This window comes from Strongylocentrotus purpuratus, unplaced genomic scaffold (genome assembly GCF_000002235.5).
Source record: "Strongylocentrotus purpuratus isolate Spur 01 unplaced genomic scaffold, Spur_5.0 spur5_scaffold_4, whole genome shotgun sequence".
Classification (NCBI taxonomy): Eukaryota; Metazoa; Echinodermata; class Echinoidea; order Camarodonta; family Strongylocentrotidae; genus Strongylocentrotus; species Strongylocentrotus purpuratus.
The window spans coordinates 145,332-170,893 of record NW_022145610.1 but is presented as its reverse complement, the minus strand read 5'-3'; the positions used below and the strand labels follow the sequence as shown (position 1 = coordinate 170,893).

Below are 25,562 nucleotides of genomic sequence, written 5' to 3'. Positions count from 1 at the left end.
TTATGTTGACAATATGAAATTTTTAATTAATCACAAATATTGGCAATTCTGTTTGAAACCACACCCAATCAAGAATTAACCTGCTAAAATTAGATTATATAGTCATTAATAGTCGTTACAAAAACTACTTGTACACTTTGTAAAAATACCACTTTAATCCACTTTTTCAAATGAAATATATTTTGCTAGCTTATGCTTGTCTAGTTGTGTCAATTATTGCATCATAAGAGTACATTGTCATTATGGATTCAAATAGTATGCATATTATGATAACAAGTGATTGCTAACCTTGATATATTATTGTAATTCTACGATGTTGAATGCATCTACAATCATTTGTTTGGGGGAGACTGAAGGATTAGCATTTCCAAAAAGGAGTACATACAATATTATAATCTAATAAATGATGAAAGTTGTCAAATGGAAGATGATGATAAAGCAGTCTGAATCACCATAAAATTTACAAGCAATTGTTGATATCAATATTCTTTCTATACACTTCAAAAAAATATCTTGGAAATTGCATTATTAGGCTACATGAATGTGAATTGGTGCAAATCTTTGCTATAAGATTACAAAATACAGACTACCACTACTCAATAAAGGATTCTACATGAAGTGGAGCATACAGATATGACTGAGGGCCATTATATCTGCTTCAGATCATACAAGAGTGCTTTATGTTGATTGTTATCATATGGTGTATAATATCAAAACATTAATACCATGATTGTGTAAATGAATCTTTTCAAGATTGCACATGTAAATGTACCAGCAATGTTACTATCATATATGGCACTACCATTTAATTACAATTACAATATTCATGAAAGGAGTGAGCACAACTACCTCTTAATGCAGAAATCAAACTTGCTTAATATGTTTCTGCAAATTAAAGACCATCTCTCTAATGTAACCCACATAGTATTTGATTTAGCAGCTCAAAATGTACAAGTGCAAACATATGAATAACAGAGGTGATTGAATACCCATCACAGCATGTTTAGCAGTCATCTTTCTAGCAGTCAGAATGTTCCTCTTTTTTAGGAAGTTGCTTTTAAATTGGTTTGCTGTTGCACATATCTTTCTAGATTCTAAAAAACACCATCACACACACCACATATACCAAGTTCAAATTACAGCATACAAATTGCATTTTCACAGTTTTGTTACTTTCAAGTTTGTATAAAATGTTCTATCCATGTCTTATGTAACCTACTAGGAAGTACATATGATGTTAGGGGTGGAGTGTAGAAGACCCCAAAATACATGGTTTATATACATGTACATGTAAATAATCATTTATTTGTATTTCACATCAAGTACACTTTCATACTTATTGCACGCAATAGATGTTAGAAATATTTTCTAAATTTGAAATTATTAATTACTACTAACAAAACGGGAGTGCCAAATAACACCAGAAATATTTGAAATAATTATGTTCCAAGCTGTTTCAGATACAAGTAAATAATGAATCAAGTGATTCAGAAATCTACTTGAAGTATCGAAATAGAAAAGAAGTAAAACTAACAGTCACAACAAAAGTATATATATATGGATGCAAGGCTGCAGATCAATTTAAGATAAAATCTCCTTCATTTCCCTACATGTGTGCTAACATTTCATATACAAGCTGGTAAGTTGTGTCTGAATCTATTGCAGAGCTACTCCTAGTTATACCTTATAAATATTGCATATCATAGTTCCAAATTTACTAGAATTCAGTCAATATGCAATATGCATTCCTGTATCTATGTGTACACAGTGTTTTACAACTGTAAAAATGATTCATGCAGAATATTACCTTCATTACGCTCCTTTTATAATCACAAAGTACTAAAGTAGTTCAGGATTGTCACAGAAATTAATTAATATTGTAATATATTAATTGCAAACCAGGCATAAATGAAAGTAGTTTCACTGGGTCATGGCAGATTCTCAGTGTAGCACCAGCATACATAAAAGACTTCAGTTTGTTATTTCTTTAGTAGGAGAGATATTACCTATTATACAACACCTAAGTAGATCCTTGTCATTTGATTGGAGGATTGTTGGTCACATGATATTCCACAGATAAACTATTGCACAGGCGTGGATTTTTGGTACTATTCCACGAGCGTGCATTTTTGGTAAAATGCAGTCTGCAGACTGCGTACCTCTCTGCCCTGCGCGTACGTGAAGGCAATCTGAATGTTATCAAGAAGGCCTGACTACAACTTTAATTCATCTTTAATGGAGCAAAGCAAAATTTGTTGAAAGATTAACGTTATATTAGATCTACTTCAATGTTGTATAAAAAAAAATGAATGTTTTTCATTCGTTCAATAGGGCGAATATTTTCATTCGTTTAAAGATTAACATTAATTCTATTGAACTCGGCTGACGCCTCGTTGAATAGAACGTTAATCTTTCAACTCATGAAAATATTTGCACTATTGAACTCATAAGCATTCATTATTTGTATACTAATTCACTTTCCCTTGACTGACGTTGATTCATATTGGCTCAAGTCTAAATTTGATGTATAATAAAAGGCTCCCTCTATATACTGCCATGAATCTGCTAACTTTATTTTACTTTACTGTATCTACATAGACATGTATCAATGGTGTGGGTCAAGTGATAATATTATAAGTTCATGCTATATCAAGATTTGAAAGCAACAATTATCAAAGCAATATGCTGAAACATGTATTGGCATGTTTAAACAGTTTTGGAAACATTATTCAATTCCAAATCCACAATAAAAAATGACTGCCTCATATGAAGAAAAAAAAATACATGACCTAGCTATTAAACAAATAAACATTTCAAGGACAAATGAATAAACTAAGTACTGCATGATTTACCTGTTATTGGTACATTAAAACTGCAAAATGACTTTCTATGCAATATCTACAATGAAATAAACTGCCTACTGCAGCAAAATATTATGAAAGTTGTTTTGTTTTCCCCATGACAGGAATTGCATTTTTCTTTACAGCATGAAATGACATGAATATTCTTTCTTCTTGACTGGAGTTTCATGCCTATGCTTTGGGTTTCTTCTGAATGAGAATGGATCGACAAGTGAGGGCGCCATCCACCTTTCTGAACTCGCTGTTTGGCATCTCAATACGATGGGTGTGGGGGAAGAGTGCTTCAAATTTCTGTGAATACAAGAAGGGGATAAAAAATTAATATATTACTTCAGACCAAAAGTAAATCATTTACATGTTTCTATTTTTCTTCATCAGCTGCGCTATACCAATTGATCTAATTATTTACATTTTCTAATCTTTTTGGCATTTGATCAAACATATTCCAATCTGTTATCAATGACTTATGGATATAAATGGGCAGATAAAAGGTTCACTTGTAAATGCACAGCACCAAATTACATCATCTTGCTGTCAGCCTTGCTCTTCATCAATCAGCACTGCCGATGTTATAACGGTCTTGATTTCTTGAATTACATCACATCTAATTGTTTATATTACTACCAAAATCCCATCAAAAGAATTTTGTATGAAAAATTACATGTAACGGTACAAAATATAATCATATCAAATAACAGGATAGTAAAATGGTTTATCACAATTACAAGATTATTTTAACTGAAGAACAGAGAAACAACCATTCAAAAATATTCTCATATATGCTATTCACACTACAAAAAATCATTTAACACATCAGTTGCTTCAAAGTTTGCTGCAAATTTACTAGAACAAAGAAGAAAGACCAAAAACTCTCTGTTAGAGTTTGAACATCCCCTACCAATGGCTCTTGGTTTAATACTGAAAAGCCAAAATTATAACGTACATATTAATGAACTAAGACATGGTTCCAATTACAGTTTGCCTCATTCAAACATATATTTAGATTCAGGAACTTAAAACATTGTGAACTTGTGATCCGTAACCAAATAATGTTTGTTTTTAATGAAATTACCTTGGCGCTTTCTGGGAAGTCCTCATGAGAGCAATGTATAAGAGTCCGGTTGACATACACACAGTTAGCTGCTACATCATCAGGCAGTGTGACCTTACTGTACTTGAATGAGGCTTTAGACTCAATCTCCTAAAAAGAAAAGAAGACAAATAATATCACGCAAATAGTATGGATACATGGCCTTTGAAATGGAAATTCACTGGAAATTATGGAAGATCACTAATATATCTAGTATTATATCATGCATCAAAAATTTATTGGTTTTTGATTGGTTGAGAGCTCGTCACGTGACCAGAATTATTTGAACTATTTGAAGGTTGCTCTGAAAAAGTACTATGTGAGAGTACTATTTGGGAGTTGGAAAAAAATGTGAATTTTATTTTTTTAACCAATTTTTTTTTTTCTTCAAACCTTAATTCAATGAAACAAAATATTTAAAATTTGAGGTACTGGTTAAACTATGGGCCTCGGTGACTCCAAAGGTACCATTTGCTTCGGGGCTACACCCCTCAGCAAATAGTACTATTGGAGTAGCCTCTTGCGCATAGTTTTAACCAGAACCTCTCAAGACAGTGTATATTTGTATATCATTGTGGTTTGTATGTTAGCATCTCATGTATTTGAATTTTCAATATAGTGGATATGATCTCTTCCAATTTAATAATCAGTAGGTATCTAGAGATGTTGCAAGTCTTTAATTGGGATGAAAAAAATTCTTGAAAGTTTCACTCAGATATGAAGACTGCTGCAAATTCCTTTTAACATGTAAATAAATGGCAACTACGAGCAACAAAGGTCTTATGTGTACTTACTCAGCTCTGTGAGTGATAAGATATAGAAATATGAAGCGTATTATGCTAACAAGATGTATGTCATTAAAAACAGAAAACGTTGCAGATTACAATGTCATATTTGAACAAGGCTTGGAATGGGACCGCACTACTTATAGCTACTTGCACCCTCTATATAGCAAACACTGCCTAAGCGGTACCAGTTGGTCCCCCTTTATCCCCTTTTTATGATGTTAATTGAGAGCTGATTTGATGAGATGACCACCTGCCAGTTACCTTGCAGGGAGGTCTAATCCCTCCTGGCTAAACTAGTGCATACAGGCTTTAAGACTTTCTACAGAAGATTTCAAACATTTGTACGTGCTTACTTTGAGAGCTTTCTGTGCATCTTTACTGGAGCCTACAGCAATGACACCTGGACTAGCCATACTCATGAACGATTTCAGATGCAAGGAACCATCAGATAGCTTGATAGGTGAAACAGGGTAGTTCTCAAATGTATCAGCTAGAAACATTGCTCCCTTCATGTTGGTCCGCTGGGAAAGTCCTACAAAGAATTCCTTTCCTGTCAAATAACAAGATATCAAGATATTAGCCATCAAGAAACAAGTCTATTGATTATATCTCCCAAAATTTAATATAAGACATTTGCAAATTCTGGATAAGAACTTAGAAGAGTTAAAATAGCAAATGTTGTATAAAACTGTACTTTATATTTCAGAGTTGTGAGTTCATGATTTCAAACACCTTCATCAATGTACCATACTTATAGCATCCTACCAATCAGGATTCAAGATGGCTTCAGATATCTGCTCCAAGAATGATAGTGAATGATGGTTTGTTGCAAAGAGTATCACAATCATTACTAGAATCACCACTGGAATCACTATTGCAAATATCAACAAAACTACTACTACCACCAGTACCACCATGACGACACCACCACCACCACCACCATCATCATCATCATCATCATCATTGTGGTCATCGTGGTCTTCTTTGTCGTCATCATCATCACCATTTGTTAATTTTGTTTTGGTTTATTGGAACCAGCAGTTGTAAACATTTTCTTATGTCCCTCATAAGAAATTCTGACATAACCCGTTGAAGTTGTCATGGGATTATTACATTTTGAACATTCCACACCATGCAATTTCTGTACCTAGTTAGTATCACACTTGCCATTCTATTACTTGGTTCAATGTTGCCTGAATAAGATGTTGTGTAATGTTAGCAGGTGTTTGATAGATCATACCTGTAAATAGAACATCTCCTCCATCTAGTGTAGCACCCTCTTGCTCTGACATCTCTACAACCTTCTGACCTAGGTCAAATGAAAGAACTCTTCTCACAACGTCTACCTGAAAAATACAACAATGTGAAATAAAAATACATGAACATAATCCTGAGAAAATCAAGTAGGAATATGACCCCTTTGAGATATAGAATCATATAATTTCTGTCTACTTGGTGAAGTGGTTAAGATTTTATAGTTGTCAAATCATATTCATGGATCATGATGTAGCAACACATATCTGCTGAGCGAAGTAGTAATACAAGCCATTTCATTAAGCTCTTCTTCATAGCTTGGGAACTGACTTCATTTCGAGTAAACTTCTCATGTGCAATGGTTACAATAGGCCATTTTCATAATGTAATCAAACAAAAAGCTAAAGACTAGTTATGGTCATGCGATTGCATTGTGAAAGAAACGGTGTGAAATCGATCAGAAAAGGTTGATCATCTAGCATAGATGTACTGCAAGGTTCTGGAATCATCAAAATGATTTGGCCAAGTCTTCATAAAGTTAGAAGCACTGTACACAGAAAGATGTATATGGGACTACACAAACGTGCGCGACACGTGCATTTGTATCTCTCAACAGGCAAGAGATACACTAATTTACCAAATATATCATTTAGTAGGCGGTTTCCCGTCAAAATTGTTATCATCATGTAATATTCAAAACATATTCTTTTACATGATTGGTAATAAGAGCTTCCATTTCATTTTTTGAAATTGGGGCATTTTCAATACTGGTCTTTACCTTTAAAGCAAAAGTCTTTGTGAAATGCTATGCTTCAGATGATTTCATTCACCTGTCATTAATAGTTGTACTTTAATTGGCAAATTGCAGTGTTTTTAGGTAAGGCAAGCCATGGACATAATCATGTGTGTCTCACCTAGCAAGTCGCAACAAATAATATACCGGTATGTAATTCACATTCTGACTATTGTAATGCAATAATATAAGAATTCAAAGGTGAATGTAATGGCTTTGATACTAGGTAAACATGTTTAAATTTGATCTTACAAATTCAAAATGGTTTGTTGTGTTGGATACAATTAATATTAAAACCCTTAAAGAGAAGTTTGAGTTCTGGTGACAGGTGAAAAATAATTTGTATTATTATACAAGTGTGGAGGAACATCAGAGAAAAAATGTTCCCGGAAAAGCTAATACTACATGATCAACTTTTTCTGATCGATTCCACACCGTTTCTTTCACAAGACAACCGATGACCAGAACTTGAATTTATCTTTAAGGATATCATTGGCAAGCTTGACACATAATAGTCTGGAAATAATGCAGAAGAATTTTATCATCACTGAATGGCCAATTCAATGCAAATATTATTCTTGTTTTTACAAAGCACTGAATAAAGTAATATTTTGTGGGTATACTCAATTTGTTTTTTATTCATTGAAACATCAAATAGATGTACACATGTACATCATTTTTTTCCTCAAATATTTTATGTACATACAATGACAGCTAAAAAAAAATAACCACTGATATTTCTTAGTTTGTCTTATGAATGAACCATATGTGGATAACCACATAATTTCCCTAGACTAAAGGTACTCTTAATGACTATACACTAATTGTTATAGTGCACTGTGGATTGTGTAGAATTGTGTGTTCACAGTACTCTCTCTGGTTTGAGGATTCCTAATATTAATTTAGATTACAGAGACCGTCAGATCCAGGAGGGAAATACTGAAATATTGACTAATCAATATTAAATTGATTAGTGAATTCCTCCTCGAAATAGACCTTGTGATGATGCGTAATGAGAGTATACAGCGCAGAGAGCAATGGTGCGGTGAGTACACAATGAACTCCAATTATTCTCAGTGTGATGATGGTATATCAATATATTTTCACCAAACTGCTCAATACATGTATGTCATAAAATTTGTAATTTGGACATTGAAAGTCTTTCGAGTCTCAGCAATGTGCAATATTTGTCAAATTGTTAAAATCATGGTAACAATACTAACAGTTGGGTACAGGGGATGCTCAAAGTATCTCCAAAGCACAAATATTAATCCTAAATGCCTTTACAACGTTTACATATAATTTGTATACAGCTACATGTATTTATGAATCCCCCCCCCCCCTAAAAAAAAAAAAAAAATTGACAATAATGTTTCTAATAAAAATTCACACACAGAATATATGTCAGACCAGGATGAAGTTCATCTCTTAGTGGGCCAGCCGCAACCCTTCTCCTGATATAGACCATAAGCTAATTGGAAACGTTGCTGTTACATCTACTCTGGGGTAAAAGTGAGCACTACAAAAAAGTAGGTTTTTTCTTTTTTGCCTCAACCCTAACACACATAGATATATTGTAGAAGGCAGTGAAAACCTTTTCAAAACACACATGAAATTATATCGGTGATCCGTCTGAGCAAAATTATCTGTTATGATAGATTTTGTGTATTTATATTGGGCAAATCTTGATTCCAGCATATAGAATTCAAGAGCCAAGTGTTTCCTTAAATAGTTGTAGCTAGGTATAATATTATGTTGCTTTCATGTATATCTTGAGACAATGAGGCAAGATCAATTGTGTAACCCTTTGAGCATTTTGAAACAAATATCTGAGATCAATCCTAGATGAACAATGATCATCTCATATTCCAACCTCAAAGATCATTAAGTCCAAGGTGCATTAAACTGCATCAAATTTCATTCACAAAAAAACCTTTGAATTTACATTTATATTACCGGTAAGTTACATATGGTACCGGTACTCAATAATTTGAGGCAAATATTTTGCAATGATATAAATTTTACATGTGAGCAAATGTGGATTGCAAAACTCTTTGTTTCTTCTGCATTTAAAGCAAAAAAGGAGTTAATCTGATTCAGTCCTGTTACTCCTGCCTATGAACTGTCTACACCACAAAACAGGCAAACATATATATATATATCCCGTTTTCTCTTCTCCTGAATTTGTCGACTGCTCATAAGTACGGTTGTAATTGAATTCTGTAGCACTTCAGTTATCGGGTTGTCCATTATGAAAACATGTTCCTTAGGCTAACATAATCCGGTTATGAGGATTATTAGCCATGGATAATACTCTTTCATCAGAATCTCATTAAAACAACCAACTCTCCATCCATCCACACTAGCTGCTATCGATGGTTTGAGGGCATCAATGAGACGCTGAAAGTGCAATGGTACATTCTTCCTATACAAGTAATGATGGGTTTACACTAGGTTCTATTCATTGCTACACGTTTCCTCCCCGTTAGGTTTAAAGGTGGAGGTAATGGTGAGTTAACACTCTGCAAGAGGACATGGTTTCTCCATTGTATAACTGTACACTAACATGTTGACATGAATGCGATAGTCCTCATTCCTTTTATAATCACATTACATTGTATAACCTTCATACAATGTTTTGAATGAATGTTGCAGAGATTGAAATTCAATTTGTTGGATCAATCACAATAATGCTAGTAGCAGGTGAATGTAATACTTCATCACCACACACTCGTGAGAAGGAAGTATCTATAATACATTTACTTGATAACTTTGCATAGTACATCATGTTATCAAGAAAATGGCGATGCCCACGTCGTGCTGCAAAACTGTACATTTCGCTAAGAATATCTTAAAAGAACAATAATTATTTCATGGGGTGAGGTTTCCTTTAATGTGGCATATGCAATTAGATGACTGTAATAAATTACGTAAAATAACCCACGTCTTCTTTGCAAGAGATCAAAAGTTATTTCAGATTTATAGTCCAATTAATTCAACCTCAAAGGCACATTTATTTTATGTCTAGATTTCATTCATGCATCAGATCTCCGGAGAGAAACTGCATAAATTGAAATTCATGAGTAAACAAGTCTCTTACTTCAGTCACCTTGGTGGCTTGGAACGTTGCATCTCTAGAATCAAGGTGTTTCAATCATTTGATTATACATATCCTTCTAATGTGCTAGATGTTTGCTTTTAAGATGGTTAGTTGGGACTCATTAACAGTACCTCCATTGTGAGGCACCATTCAGAGTAACTCAAAAAGTGTGTGTACAACATGAATAACATATGCCCTGCTAAAATCTCTTATTTCAAAATTTGGATAAAAATAATTTGATACAGTTTTTAAAGATGAAGTTGAGTTCTGGTCATGCGATTGCATTGTGAAAGAAACGGTGTGGAACCGACCAGAAAAGGTTGATCATCTAGCATATAAGAATTTGTGTGTATTGCAAGGTTCTGGAATCATCAAAATGATAAGAAATTTGGCCAAGTCTTGGTAAAGTTACAAACACTGTACACAGAAAGATGTATATGGGACTACACGAACACGTGGGGTAAAAAGCCGGCTCCCCCCCCCCCGCCCCGATTTTTACGATGTTACATGCATATTTAGAATATGAAGGCATTTGAAGAGCCGAGCTTTTCAGGGAACATGTCTTATCTGATGTTCTTCCACACTTGCTTAATAAGAATGAGTAATGCTCACAAATTATTTTTCACCTCTTCCCAGAACTCAACCTTCTCTTTAAACTGTAAATTTAATCAAGACTTAATGAATTCAGTAATCATCAAACTCAGACAAGTGTGACATTATTCTTAACTTCTACACCATAGTGACATATACTACCAGTAATACATATATATCTGGATGAGGACATGTCATTCCCCAGCTGTATTTCCCAATATATGATTTGATTGAGTGAGTGTCTTGCATAGGACGCTGCATGTAGATCATCACTCGTTAATGCACTCTGTGAGATGAAAAGGTCTCAGGTGCACGCCAAGAATTCATCTCATTACTTCATTTCACTTACCATCTACAATGAGTCTGGTACTGAGGATTCCTTATAAATTAAAGGTATCTACATCATAAACAATTTTAACAAACTAATCACATAAGAAGTCTACAATTTAATCCCAGATACACAATGTATTGGGAAATCTAATTCTAGAAATAAATTTAGATTGCTGAGCATAATTTCTCAGAAAATAAGTCAAAAGAAAAAAGAGAAAAGGTCTGCACATACCATGTAGTGACAATACAATGTGAAGTACTACAAGGACTGTATAACAAACAGGTTTTCATAGTCATGAAATCATGCTATGCTCCTCAAATCTTTTCTCTCAACATTCTGTACATTTGAATTCTTTCATAAAAATGGTTGTTGGAGACAAGAGAAAGAAAAAGAGCAAAATTTATAATAAAGTTTCCCCTTTTTGTTTCCTTTTGTAATCAAGCTATCTTGAGATTTCTATGGGCTGATAGAGAAAGAGTCAGAAAGAGAAAAGTGTTTAACAATGAAAACAAATATATTCATCTGTAAAGTAAAAATACATGTAGTCTGGAGAAAGGCTGGATCTCTAATGATACAAAGAAGCTAACCATTATCCTAATTAAAATGATGAGCTCTCTGATCCTGTCCATAAAGATAAATGTAGCTTCAATATTCATTCATATAATGTAAAAGAAAGATCAAACTCATTCATGGGAGTACTATAAGTATTATGAATAATGACATAATGTAGTTATTTTCTGTGGTAATACTGTACTATCAATGGACCCTTTGATGAAATACATGATTTTGTCTAGAATTTACCAATAATCTATGTAATCTTTATTGATGTATTATGATTGACAGTATGGCTGTATGGATGAGAGTACTTACTAGAGGTGCTAGTCCATACTGAATGCAGAGTACTACCAGGGGACCTATTACCATGTCATGCTTATCCTATCAAGGACACATTCTAGCCTTACTCCAAGCAACAAGGATATTTTTTTGTTTACCTCTAAAACAATGTATCTAATCATTTCTTCTTATCATGAACATGAATGCATCAATTTAATAACACATTGCTTAAAGGGCCGTAGAAATGTTGAACATCTGTACTTTCAATAATCAAAACAATACTTTCATTTTTCTCATCAAATTTGTTTAGATTATGCATTTAGAAGGAAAAAAATCTTTGTTGCCATGCAGTGTGCATTCCCCTGTAAGGGCATCACAAGTGCTTAATTACTTTATCTTCCATATCAGTATTTCATAGTCCACTGCTAAATTCTGTTGATAACTGGCCATCGCGTAACTATCCTAACTACACACCTCCACTACTCACAGACTTTCAATAATTTCATCTTACAAAAAAGATTGATTTCCATATCCAATCTGTATCTAGGATTATTAGTGAATTAGATATAACATAATGATTCTATGATGAACTACAAGACTATATGCTGGTAGTGTACTTAATACGTTTCACAGCTGCTTCATTATAATTAGTAAGCAATGCCCCAACGGTTTCCCATTATTCGGTTGAGCAGCCAATGTGTTCCAGAAGTGCTAAAATTAACTCCGTCAAACGAAAATGATGCATGGTCTGTCATTTCTGTAATCACCTTGGCTGTTGCATGTCACAATACAATAACCTCAACTGCCTTCTTATCAAGCCTGCCACTAATATTTGAATATTCAAAATGATTTGAACACCTTACCATCTATACTACAGCCACAAAAATCCACCTACATCCATACCACCTTCTATCTTGGATAGAATAAACACTCAATGATGTATTGGCATATTTTATTATAAAAAGAAATATTAAAAATAACAGAGACGAAAGAAGACAAAATGCTGGAATGGGATAGCTTGTCTGACAGAAGTGCAAGAAATGCCAATTAGAAATGACATAACATGTAAATCGTCTAATTAGAAAGTTATTGTAAGTTTCACATAGTGTGTTTCTCATTACTACGCCTTCTTTACACTAGTACTAAGTTATTAGTTTTAGAAATATGATACCACTAGTTATGGGAACTTAAAATGCTAAATAGGCAATGTCACTATGATGGTATAATAACTCTAATTTGCTCCTAAACAAACATGGCTGAAATATAATTTATGAAAATATTGTATTGCTGATTATAATTATACTGTTTTACCGGAGGTTGTAACATACTATACTGTACCTGAAGCTAAGGGGAAAATCACTTTGGAGGTTGAAATTTCACAAAATATATTTTAAAAAAGGAATAGTTGACCCAAATAATATATCACAGCTGGATGATTGCTTTGCTAATTTGAGAATATTAATGGGTGGTGATTTAAATCTTCGAACCAGATACCATAACTTTCTTGCTTCAGACTCAGAATCCTGAGGTAGGATTGCCCTTCCATCTTGGCTTTAGAAGACCATAATGAAACCAGAAAGACAATATCTATATTCAAATGGTGTTTTTTAGGAGGGGGAAGGGATTCCTTTTTTTGTTTGTTTAAATTGGTGGGTTTTGCCCCCATAAACAACAGAAGAATACTGAATACATTTTTGCAAGATTATATGATTTCATAAAGAGCAATCACAGCAACACATTTCAAGGGTAGCCGCATTATCATGAAATGCATTGATTTGACATAGCAGCACGTTGACATAGCACCAAGATTGTCACCAGGCAAGGACCATCAATCTATTCTGCTTGAACAAAGACCTTGTAATGTCAACATAGGGGGAAGAGACCAAATGATACAATTTGCTTGCATTCCACTTCCGTATTAAGGATTATGTTGTAATAAATCTGGTGGGGTACACAGGGATGAGTCATACAGCCTTGGGCAATGTCAGGGCTACTACGTACACTATTTCATTCTCTTTCATTATCTCCCCTTCTCATCATTTCATATTCAATAACCATTCCTGGTCAATAGCCATTTACTATACAAGGCTTTACACTTTTCACTTTTATTCATGATGCAGTAAATTCCAGAGATTCGCAGATGACTCTTTTTGCTCATTTCAAATAACATTTATTGAGCCGCCTTAAAGATCAAACATATATACATGTATGCCAAGTGATTCCTTAAATCTTGACCAGAAATGTGAATGTCATGGGTCGAAGGTATTCCTGACCAACAAGGTTTCATCTAGATATTTCTTCTCTCTACCCAGGTGCATAAGTGGGAACCAGTTCCGATGCATAAATTGTTTTTCTATAAATAGCATGTACAGTTTATACATTATCTTTATCTACAATTAACTGGCAATAATGCTCTCCACTAGATTGGAAATTGAACTACAGATGCAGAATTTAGCTTTTAAATCGAATGGCGTAGGTCATAGTACGGTTGATTATGACAATGATAACTACTACATGTACAACTACTACTTCTACAATTATTATTGTTATTGTTGTTATTATTATTACTATGAACATCATCATCATCAGCATCATTATATTATTGATGTAGTTTTTTTAATTTTATTATAATAACTGTCTGTATTATTATTATCATTGTTATCATCAACATCATCATCATTATCATAACTTTTGCAAATTCATATTTCTATTCAATTTCAAGTCAAAGCATTTTGCTTCTTCGTATTATTTCTCCATATCCAATATCTATTGAGTGAGGGAGATTGTCTGTTTTGAGCCAGAAGGGCATTTAGCTGGATTCTCTTTGGTTTAACGCATAATATACTTTAACACAGAGTAAATGCCCTTTTGGATCCACACAGATGATAAAATGAACTCTTCTTGAACTGATACGGGCTGAGATACAATCTAATAAAAATATACCTCCTCTGTACTTGAGAATCAAACTTTCATCAAAGTGTTCTCCTCCTTTTTCTGCTTCTAAACCTCTGAAATGGGAACTTAGGCAATTGAGTGGTCTTGAAGTTGTTCTTCATCAATGCAATCCTGACACAGTAACAGATGTTTGATAAGACGATGTACAATAGCGAAGGAAATTAACCGACTTCCTTACTCATTGGCAAAGGAAATAAGATTTGGTTGGGTGCTGAATGGTCTCAAACCAAGGTGAATTTGAGAGGTGGACCAAATTACAATTGGTTTCATTTTACTCTGGGCCATTGCTAATGGGGCAGTGGAACATATTAGAAAGAGAAGACGACCCTGAAGTTAAGTTGCTTGTAATAAAAGCAAAAGAATCAGAGAAACAGAACAGTGAAAGTTTGGGGAAAATCCGATTAAAAATAATAGAGTTATGAATCTTCAAATTTGTGATTGATCAAATTCAAACAGGCAACTCTATGACAAACCTTCAAGCATCTACTCTCATGTTTGCTTCGTACTGAAATGTTCATATTTTCCATTTTCACTGATCTGTTTATCTCATTTCTGCTTATATTGAAACCAGCTTAATATCGTAATGGACTTCCCTTTTAAATAAAAGATTTTTGCATATAGCCTTTCTGTTAAAACATTATAATGTACTAATCTTTACTTTAAATTGTTCAATACTATAATCGTTGATATTCTTTTGTCACGGTACTTAGCACAATATGAAAGATATCATAATGGTCTATTAGCCAGTGAGCAAATGTGTTAAGACTCTCTTTTATCACAATGAACGCCAATGGTGGTGCAGTATGTCATGATGTGCATTAGTATCAAAACATAATTAAACAACTGTTCTTTTATTTTTGTCACCTCACCTACAATATTGGTGGGTCTGATGTAATGAGGAAGCTGGGTCTACACCATGGTCAATATGCTTCATCACAGCAAGGGATCTAATGAGAAGACTATCTCCTTCATCTCATCCCCCTCGTTGGTCTACTCAATACATATTCCATGTTAACCATGAAATTCATTAAACTTCCTCTCCCTGATATTTGAATTTATAATAGCTGATGAAGGCAATGCTTACCTAAAGACCTTTGGAGAAAGAAAAAGCTCTTGAAAACATGTAATGAGGTGCAGGATATCAGACTAAATATCCAGACTAGATGTCTAATGAGGACCATCTTTCATCAGATTTACAGGCATTCCTACATCACATTCAATTTGATGTGAATAGAGATATACAAAAGAGGTAAGAGAGAGAGAGAGAGAGAGAGAGAGAGTGTGTGTGGGAGAGACATATATATATATATATATATAGGAGAGAAGGAGAAAGGTCTGGCTGAGAGGAAGACCGTTGAAGTGAGAAAGCTTAATAAGAATGAAGGGAAGGGATGTGATCTCTACAGGGAATGATAGATGGATCCAAGACGCACAGTAGGCTTCCTACCTACATTACATGCATACAATGCGCTGTTTAAAATGCCTTGGATCTTGCAGGGAGAGGAATTCATCTCTACCCCTTTTATACTAAAGATTAATCCAGTATCAGTGTGCAGTATTGGGCTATAACCTAACATGCACAAGTAACAATAATTAGAAACAAGACAGCTAATACTGTCTCCCATATGCATCTGTTTAAGTTCTAGTAATCTATAATTATCATTTAAAATTATGCCATTTTAATCACAGAAATATCATCTGTATGGAACCAGAAGGGTGCTTTCATTTAACTCAAGTACTTTACAACAGATATAACATTCTCTTTGCTTTGTATGAACAGACATATAATAAATGTATGAAGGGTTTTGTGCTGACCAGTAAAATGGTTATAGCTTATGTTTGTGCAAATTACCTAGAGGACCATGATATTTAAAATCAACATCTAATAGTTTATGAAAAAAGTAAATGGGTGACCATGCAATATTGTTTCAATATCTCAAGGTTTAGGAAAACAAATGTAAAATATAAAAAATTAAACACACATTTAAATATGCTCAGACTAAGACAATGCATATATGTTTACAACCCTTTCAAAATGATTGGATAAGGAAAGTTGTGCAATTTAACCTAACTATTCAAAATCTGATCAGTTTGTCTCCCTTTGGATAGGATACAAGTACAAAGTTTGAAATTTATGGCTGAAAAAGCCTGAAATGGTTCTCAAAATGTGGATAAAGCAAAAACAAAACTCTAATTTAATGTACATTGACCTCAGGCCTTTTGCATTTGACCTTACTCCTTAGTCAGTTTGTATTACTATGGTGATGCAATGTACCATTTGTTTCACATTCAATGTTTTAACAACAATAAAGAAGGTGTGTCAGTAACAGAATGAATGTGTGCATCCACTTGGAATAAAACTTTCTTCTAAATTCCTAGCACTTAAGCCATTGCAGCTTTCCAAAGATAAGTCTTCTGAATTTTCAAAGACATAAAACAAAACCAAAACAACAACATGAAATTACTGACATTTTGGGGATTCCTGTTTACACATTAAAAAAACAAAACAACAACTGAATTGATAAGACCTGTAAATACTTGTGATGATTCTTGTTCTTTCATTGTTAGAATAGAATATAAAAATATTGTAAATTTTTCTTTCTACTTCATGAAAAGCAATGGGATTGCCAATATCTAGAATATTCTTGTTTGACATCTAGTTTTGAATGATCACCTAAAATAAACCCTCAAAGATTTCTGTTTCCCTCTGCTTTTCATTTTAAGTGCAAATATAATTCATCAATCTGTTATAAATTGAGGAATTGTTGATGTCTACAACTATATACTGAAAACATTGACTTTTTATCTACTGATGACAAATGAACTAAAGTAATTTTCACAGATTTTTATTTGTTGGTATGTAGCCTACTATGGTTGGGAATTAAACAAAAAGATTTTCCCTTAAGTTTTGGTCCTAAAAACTCGAAACATTATCATGAATGAAATAGTAATCTGTAATTTTTGTTTCATATTTTGTTGTTGAATGTTGGTGTTATTTGCTTACCTCTTTGTCAATATCTTCTTTAGCACGATTGGCAGGTTTACAGATAAGCGCAGTACCATCTTGTACTACAGTATTACCCTCTAAGAAACAGCACAGAGGAGTATGTTCATCAGCCTCCAATTCAAACATATTCACTTTGAGCTTACGCATTGTCACGATGTACTTTTCATGTTGTCGACGAGCAAGATCCAGATCAAAGCTGTCTCCACCGGAAATAAATCCATCGCTCTCGACCTTCTTCTTCATACTATCTGGTATTCGACTCACGATGCCAACGTGCAGGTCGAATGGCGCATTTGAAAACGTAGATTTCGAGTTAGCCATTTTAGTTGCAAATAAAACAAAATAAGTGACGTGTGCTTGAGAAAGAATATAACTAAGGATGAATGCACAATACTAGCGATAATCGTGAAACGGTAAGCATTGAGATCGCGTTTCACATCAGCAATGAAGAGAGGTTACTATCTACTCCTGATACCAGCTGTCTACTCACGTAGCGGTGCGCTACAATCCAAACCCCTTTTGACGCACGTTTGAGCAATCCTAATGCGAAAAAAGAACGAAAAGCGTCGGTTTGTCGACTGCAGCATAAATTAAGTTAGCAGTTTGATTTAGAGAGAGAAAACTGCAACACACAACGTAAGTGGCAGGTGTCTAGCATCAAAATGTCTGTCGAATGGTTGACTCGTTTCCATTGAGCGACACCACTGTACAGGCACCGAACGATCTAACGTCGACCGCTACCAGGGAAGCGATGTGTTTATTGAAGAGCGGCGGCATAACACAGTGATCGAGCGAGCGAGCAGGTTGCATTAGCGAAATGAATCTCTTAGAGGACGCACACGATCACATTCATATAACGTTGCACGCGTGTAGTGTGTGTATTCGACTCTGCCTGCTGCAATTATGATTCAGACGCGTAAAAATGATAACACAGATGCATGCCAGGCACATTGTTCATGCGATAGTAATTATGGTCCATAAAAATAAAGTATGCAACGTGAGGTTAACACCAAGGGATGAAACTCTGCTTCTGTTTCAACCATCAGTAGGTAGAAACCCAAGGATATATTTTAAGATGTGAAAGCATCTTTCATATAAACATGGATTGTATTTTCTCCTTCATCACATTGTGATCCAAAAGCAATATATTTCTGACTCTTTTATCATCGGTTCGTCGAGAAAAAAACAACAACAATAACTCATCGCATCGCGATGGTATCTGGAAAGACCCGAGTTACCTCTTTACAAACGAAATTAGCTATGTGTGTATGCTAATGCACTTTAAATAACTCATATTGAGGTGCTTTTTTTTTTTTACAAGATCCTTATGAAAATGATATGGAACGGTGCAAAGGAACGAGCGATAGATTTTTTGTCTTTCAAATTGAAAGAGATAGTTTAGTTTTGTTACAGAGGGCGCTACACAAAATAATTAATTTGTGAGATAATGAAAACGATTAAAATGACAAAATCATCTTTCAGTTTGATCAAAATCGGTTCAAAGACGGCTGAAATTTCCATTAATATAACGATTTCTAATATTTGTGGTACCCCATTCATATTCGATAATTTGAACCAGCCGTTTAAAAACGAGATATCGCCTTAAACGTTTTATTCCAGCCAATACCGATGTTGGCTTTTTATTGGCTTTTTCGTGTGTGTTATAAATACGCACAACCAGCCGGCCTGTATGTTATTATTAATTAATTAATTAATTAATGGTCACCGTATGTTTTGTAAGTGGAGCTGAATTTGTATAATCGTATTGGCTAAATTTCACACATCTTTGGGTCTAAAATTACCTTCATATCAAATTTAGGTTCTAAAAGGGCACTGGAAATGTCATAAATAAGAAAAAGAGCAATATCCATACACTTTGAAGGCATTTGCGGTCTGCAACAAGAACTCAACTATCCATTTTGAAGAGATTGTATCTATAAGAGTATAGAAATAGATATTATTATCCCACATTGGGAAGCACAACATTACGATATTTTCGAGTGGTTTAAGGCGCTTCAGTGACTGGGGATGCGAATGTCGAGGGTTCGAATCCCGACACGGAACTAATATTCTTTGGCAAGATATTAACCTGCACTTGTTACTCTCCATCCAGGTGTTAAATAAATGGTTACCCGGTAGGATGCGACCGTCATTGTTGGTCAAACAGTTTTAGAGCGTCAAGTAACGCCTATAGTACGAATGCTCACCAGGGAGTGGAGGTAGTGCACACAATGTGTGCGGGCAAGTATTGAATCCAACGACCAGGGTAATAGTAGGCCTATATTATGTAAAGCAATTCGAGTCATCGTAGATGTATTAAGCGTTAGAATAAAAAGGAATATTATTATTATTATCGAGCGGGGGGGGGGGGGGGGGGGGGGCGGGGGGTTGCAGCCCTATACTTTACCGTTGATTGGGGGCATATTTTACATAAATGTACTACTTGTAATGCTGAAGAAGGAGCACAATCTACCCATTTTCTCCTCATTTTATCTTTCCCTCTCTCTCTTTTTGTTCGTTGTTAAAGCATGCAATGCGATCAACATTGCATATTAGTACCAACTATTATCTTTTTGATCGCATCTCTTTGTATCTTTTTAAAGGGATCCGGTAACTTTGTCTCCGATCCTGAAATAAAATTCTGGATTTAACTCATGCTGCAATAATAATTATAAACCTTGAGGTTAGTCAGGAACCCCATGACTTTTACAAGCCGATCGCCTGTGTGATTATCAAGATATTTATGATTGGAATTACAAATTTTGAAAACCGTTTGCCAAACAAGATTCAAGATTCAGGTTATATTAGTCTTGTTAAGAAGAACAAAAGCTACCCTAGGGTAAAGGTCTAATCGAGGTAAATATGGCGGGCCAAGCATGCCACTATCCGTACAACTATATAACTATACGTCTTTCCAGCCGAGCAATCAGAACGCAGGAAGCTGTACATCTATACCAGCGGCGGATTTAGGGAGCACAGGGGGCATATGCCCCCCCCCCCCCGGTAAAAAAAAGGGGGGTGAAGGGGAAGGTACAAGGGGAAAAGGGAGAAAATGAGAAAAAGGAGGGGGAAAGAGAAAGGAGGAACAAAAAGAAAGAAAACGGAAGAGAGAAAGAAGAAGAAAAGAGTAATGAAAGAAAAAGGGGAGAAGAGAAAAAGGAGGGGAAGGGAAGAAAGGGGTAAGACGGAGACGAGAAAAGGGGGAAAAGGAGAATAATGAGAAGGGAAAAGAAAGAAAGGGGGTGATATTATAAGAAGGTGTTATTTTTACCGGGAAAGGGGCGGGGAGGGCACGCAATTTTGCAGTGTGCATAATATGGGGTCCCTCTTGCCAGGGGTGTAGCCTCCTCCCCCCCCCCAAAAGCACAAGAAGAACCACAAAAAGGGGGGGGGGGGGAGAGAGGAGAAAGGGATAACAAATAAAGAGATTTAAACAACGAAAGAAGAGAGGTGCAAGAGCATGAGGAATTGCATTTCTTTTAAAAGAAAACGTACCATTAACCTTTAGGAAGATGCTTTTCCTCTAATCTTTGACAGCTTTTCAATGAGTCTTTCTTATGATACAAAATGTGAGTGCCTGTATGAAACATTTATTCTTGTAAACCACATTAATATTTACATGTAATTGCCATATTTAATGAGCTTTCAATACCCCCCCTTACAATATCTGACATCAGTTTTAAATTATAAGCTAATTCATACGGCGGAGTAACGAAATATCGTCCCTCTTTTATTTGTAAAATACGCTTACTGAAATATAAGTCTCGTATATCTTTGTAATAATAACATTACACCTTTGATTCTTCTATGTTTTTGTTTGTTCTTTACGCGTCTTTCGTTCATTGGCTCCGATCTCCTGACATCCAACATTAACGGAATTCCTTTCAAATAATATGTGCGATCATTTAAAGATATATCGTATGAGTGAGAACATGAATCAACTCTCATAGTACTAGGACAATCATAGTAGTGCACGGCAGTATACAGCCTCTTTTCATTTCATTATTTAAAACAAATCGGTAAATCGGTTTGAGTGCTTGGGTTCAATTATCACTAACAAAGGAGAGAGCACCACAGAGATAATAAGTATGATGGCAATGGCGAGATCGACAGTACACAATTATGTCTCACATCTCCGACGACCGACGAACAATTTTGGGCCAGTAGTGCCCATAATATTAGCCTATCCATTGTACAGTACAAACGCGCACCTAATGCGTTCAAACATGATAAAATGGCCAGTAGAGGGCGGCAATCCGTTTTATATTGTAAACGGGTAGCATATCTCGAGAATGATGTGATACGTTCTCTGTTTTGGCCTACAAAGTAAAAACTGGCTCAGACGGACCCTGGTTCGAAACTGAGTCACGTCTTTCGGATGGTCGGCCCCCAACGTAAAAAAATAATCACATATGATCGATACATTTGTCAAAATCCGATTATACACAGAAACACATCTCACAGTACTCACACACAGTATTCGAATTGAGACTGACAACTCGATCTGTAGTGGAACTGTGATGTCTGATAATTTGCATTCGCTTAAAAAATAAATAAAACAAAACAAAAACACACACTAAACAAAATCTCATTTCATTTCAATTCATTTCGTTAAATATTGATTTGTGACAAAACTTCAGTATTTGGTTCAGAATAAATGCCTTGACAAGTTGACACCAGATGCCTCATAAACAGTGGATAGATTCAACTTTGAATATATATATTTGTCTCTCTGACATGCTTTAGCTGGGGAATCAGAAGGTCAATTGCACCATTGAAGCAGAAATATAGCTCCTGATAGGAAAGGGTTGAAGAAATACTAAAAATGATACTTAAGACAACAACAACAAGAACAATAATCATAAAAATAATAACAATAATGAGGATACCGATAATGATAATAATAATAATATTAATAATACTAAAAATAAATATAATATATATAATAACAATAATAATCATAATAATGTTATTAATCATAAAAAGGATTATAACAATAATAATTATAAAAATAGAAAATAAAAATTATAACATTGGTAAATGGTCTCAACTCTGAAATGAAGGGTCCTGACCCAGGTGTATTCAATGGGTAAGAATTGAAGGGCCCACAGGATGAGAACTAATAATACTAATGTAGCTACAAAAGGAGTTGGAAGGTTAAACTTTATTGGTAAGAGTTATACAGACTGTTTCGCCAGAAGGCTTATCAGCAACTAAATACATTATACATGGCAAAGTTAAAAACACTGATGTGCAGTCAGGCACTCAGGCAAGAATACAAAAGAGACACAAATAATTACCCTTCATGAGTGTTACATGAGTGTTTTTAACTTTGCCATGTATAATGTATTTAGTTGCTGATGAGCCTTCTGGTGGAACAGTCTGTATAACTCTTACCAATAAAGTTTAACCTTTCCAACTCCTATATACATTTGCTCCTACAGTTGAGCACTGTCAGAAATTGCAGTTTTACTAAACTTGCTTATATACAATGGGGATATATACGGATATACTGCCCAAGTGCCCATTTATTTATACGTTGCTAATCTGCCTATTTAACCGTATAATGATAACACCAGTAGTGATTTCTATTATGTTTACGGTTATGATTTGTGTAATGTTATTATGTTTCTATACCGTTTTGTACTCATGTTCAACTGTGTGTTGTATTTATTCCTGATTTTGTATAAATTGATAGTACATGTATGTCAAATTGATGTTATATACATTCAATGTATATAACATCAATTTAACATGCATGTACTATCAATTTATACAGATTTGAAGAAACATCCAGAAATTGAATTTTATGCCATGCTATTTGTGCATGATCAATAAATTTGAACATGAACTTGAACTATATATATAATATATAATACATTAATAATAATACTAATACTGCTACTACTACACCTACTACAGGTAATAGAATAACAATAACAATAACTATAATAATAAAAATAAATTGTATCCAATAATAGGCTATCCACCATGCAGCGCCCAAGGTGATCCAATATTACCTTGTTCTAGCTGGGCTATCCATTTCAGTGCTCACATTAACACCAGGGTAAAGATGCAGAATAATGTATTACCAGACTTTACACTATTTTAAACTTTAAAAAAGAAGGAATTAGCTGCCCTATGAATTTTGCTAAAAGTTTTATTGACCTATCTCTACAATTTTTCAACTTTTATTGTAACTTCACAATCACTTTAATCAGGGGAAAATTCAGCAGTAAAGGCATGGGCACTTTTATACAACCCCTGTATCACAAACATCAGATTCCGTCATTAATAACTAAGGAAATGAAAGTTAATCAAATTTTCTGTATAGAGCAAATTAGAGAAGAGCTCGCAATTTGTTTTTCACTGATCATGACAATTTCGAAAAATTCATAACTTTCCTATTTCTAATGGGATGGGATATTGCTACACTTTCAATAATTTGTTATTTTTTGTTTTTATTAAAACCAGCTTGAATTATATCATGCAGGCTAGTTGGGTGGACTTCCCCATAAAAATATTCTATAAGTGTGAATTTGTACCTGTGTACTGGTCAGTAAATTAAGGTGAACCTACCTCTCCTTGCCTTGTGGGATGACCGGGACGGTTGATGAGAGCAATACCGTCATGGCATACAGCAACATCTTCTACAAAACAACAATCTGGAAGACGATCATCGCTGTCAAATTCATGCACATCAATGCCCAAATCTCGAAGGTTGTCGATGTACTTTTTCTGCTGCTCTCGAGCGAGCGCCAGGTCGGGCTTTCCCCCGGACTCGTCCGATCGTAACGCTTGCTCGACAAGGGTGCTTGCTACGCGACGGACAATCGCAAACTTGGCTTGAAATTTCTTCTCAACATCCTTGTCAATTACAGGGAGTTCCTCCATAGTGGCCGCTTGTTGTGAAGAAGTGAGAAAAGATATATAATGTGTGCTGATTATAAATACAACGTAAAACACGGTCGAGTGAGGGAGAGACAAGTTCTTTATTACCGCCCTATTTGTCCGTGCAGGTCTACAATATATATGGTTATCGGTACCGTACATAATGTACATGACTATATATCGCAGGCGTGTATTATCATGTGATGTATATCACGCGCGTAGTACATTGACCGGCCACCTGCACCGGTGCTGATGTGACAACAGTAGGCCTACCTATATCATTATTGTTTGAGTTCTGTGACCATATATATATATATGTGTGTGTGTTTATATGTTTATATATATGTTTACAGATATAAATATAGGAGTTGGAAGGTTAAAATTTATTGGTAAGAGTTATACAGACTGTTTCGCTGGAAGGCTCATCAGTGACTAAATACATTATACATGGCAAAGTTAAAAACACTCATGCAGTCAGGCAAGAATACAAAAGAGACACAAAAATACCCAAGTAAGGGTGAACGCAATAATGTAATAGTGGAATTAAGTGGTTTAAGGATAAGGGGAAAGGTCATGGATATATATATATATATATATATATATATATATATTATGTATTCATATATGTACATTTATATACACTACATCATGCGGGCTTGTCCAACATTAAGGAATTTTTAAAGTATAAAAATACGTAGTTCTGACAGTACATCACATTACTCAATTGAACTCTTGACATTTTGAATATTCATGTTGGGATTGTTACATTATTATTTTATTCTATTCATTTTTATTATTGTTCCACATTTTTACTGAGTGCTGTTAAGCGTATAGGGCCACTTATGATAATGACATAATGATGATATAGTATGTAATTTTCTTTTTCTTGCTTCATTGTCTCCTCCTCCCCCTCTTTTCCAGGCTGGCCCTTACCTTACCAACATTTCTTCATTTATTAGCAAACTCATTTTGTTCTGTCTTGCTCTATTGTACTTATTTTTTTTCTCTCTCTATCTTTCTCTTCTTTTTCTTCCCCATCACCGTTTCTCCTACATATAACTTTCTTC

General features: G+C 34.7%; 1 protein-coding gene across 2 annotated transcripts; it reads right to left on the bottom strand.

Annotated features, from left to right (window-relative positions):
• LOC583809 (N(G),N(G)-dimethylarginine dimethylaminohydrolase 1) lies at positions 1-24,660 on the bottom strand. Of its 2 annotated transcripts, none has more exons than XM_783703.5 (5): positions 24,184-24,660; positions 5,980-6,085; positions 5,093-5,289; positions 3,934-4,062; positions 1-3,152 (listed from the first exon to the last, which is right to left on the bottom strand). In XM_783703.5, the coding sequence occupies exons 1-5, from the start codon at positions 24,655-24,657 to the stop codon at positions 3,033-3,035; spliced, it is 1,026 nt and encodes a 341-aa protein (XP_788796.5). In that variant the 5' UTR covers positions 24,658-24,660; the 3' UTR covers positions 1-3,032. The 2 variants fall into 2 exon arrangements, with proteins under 2 accessions (XP_788796.5, XP_011668860.2); XM_011670558.2 differs by lacking the exon at positions 24,184-24,660 and adding an exon at positions 17,602-18,244.
• Positions 24,661-25,562: the final 902 nt, after the last annotated feature.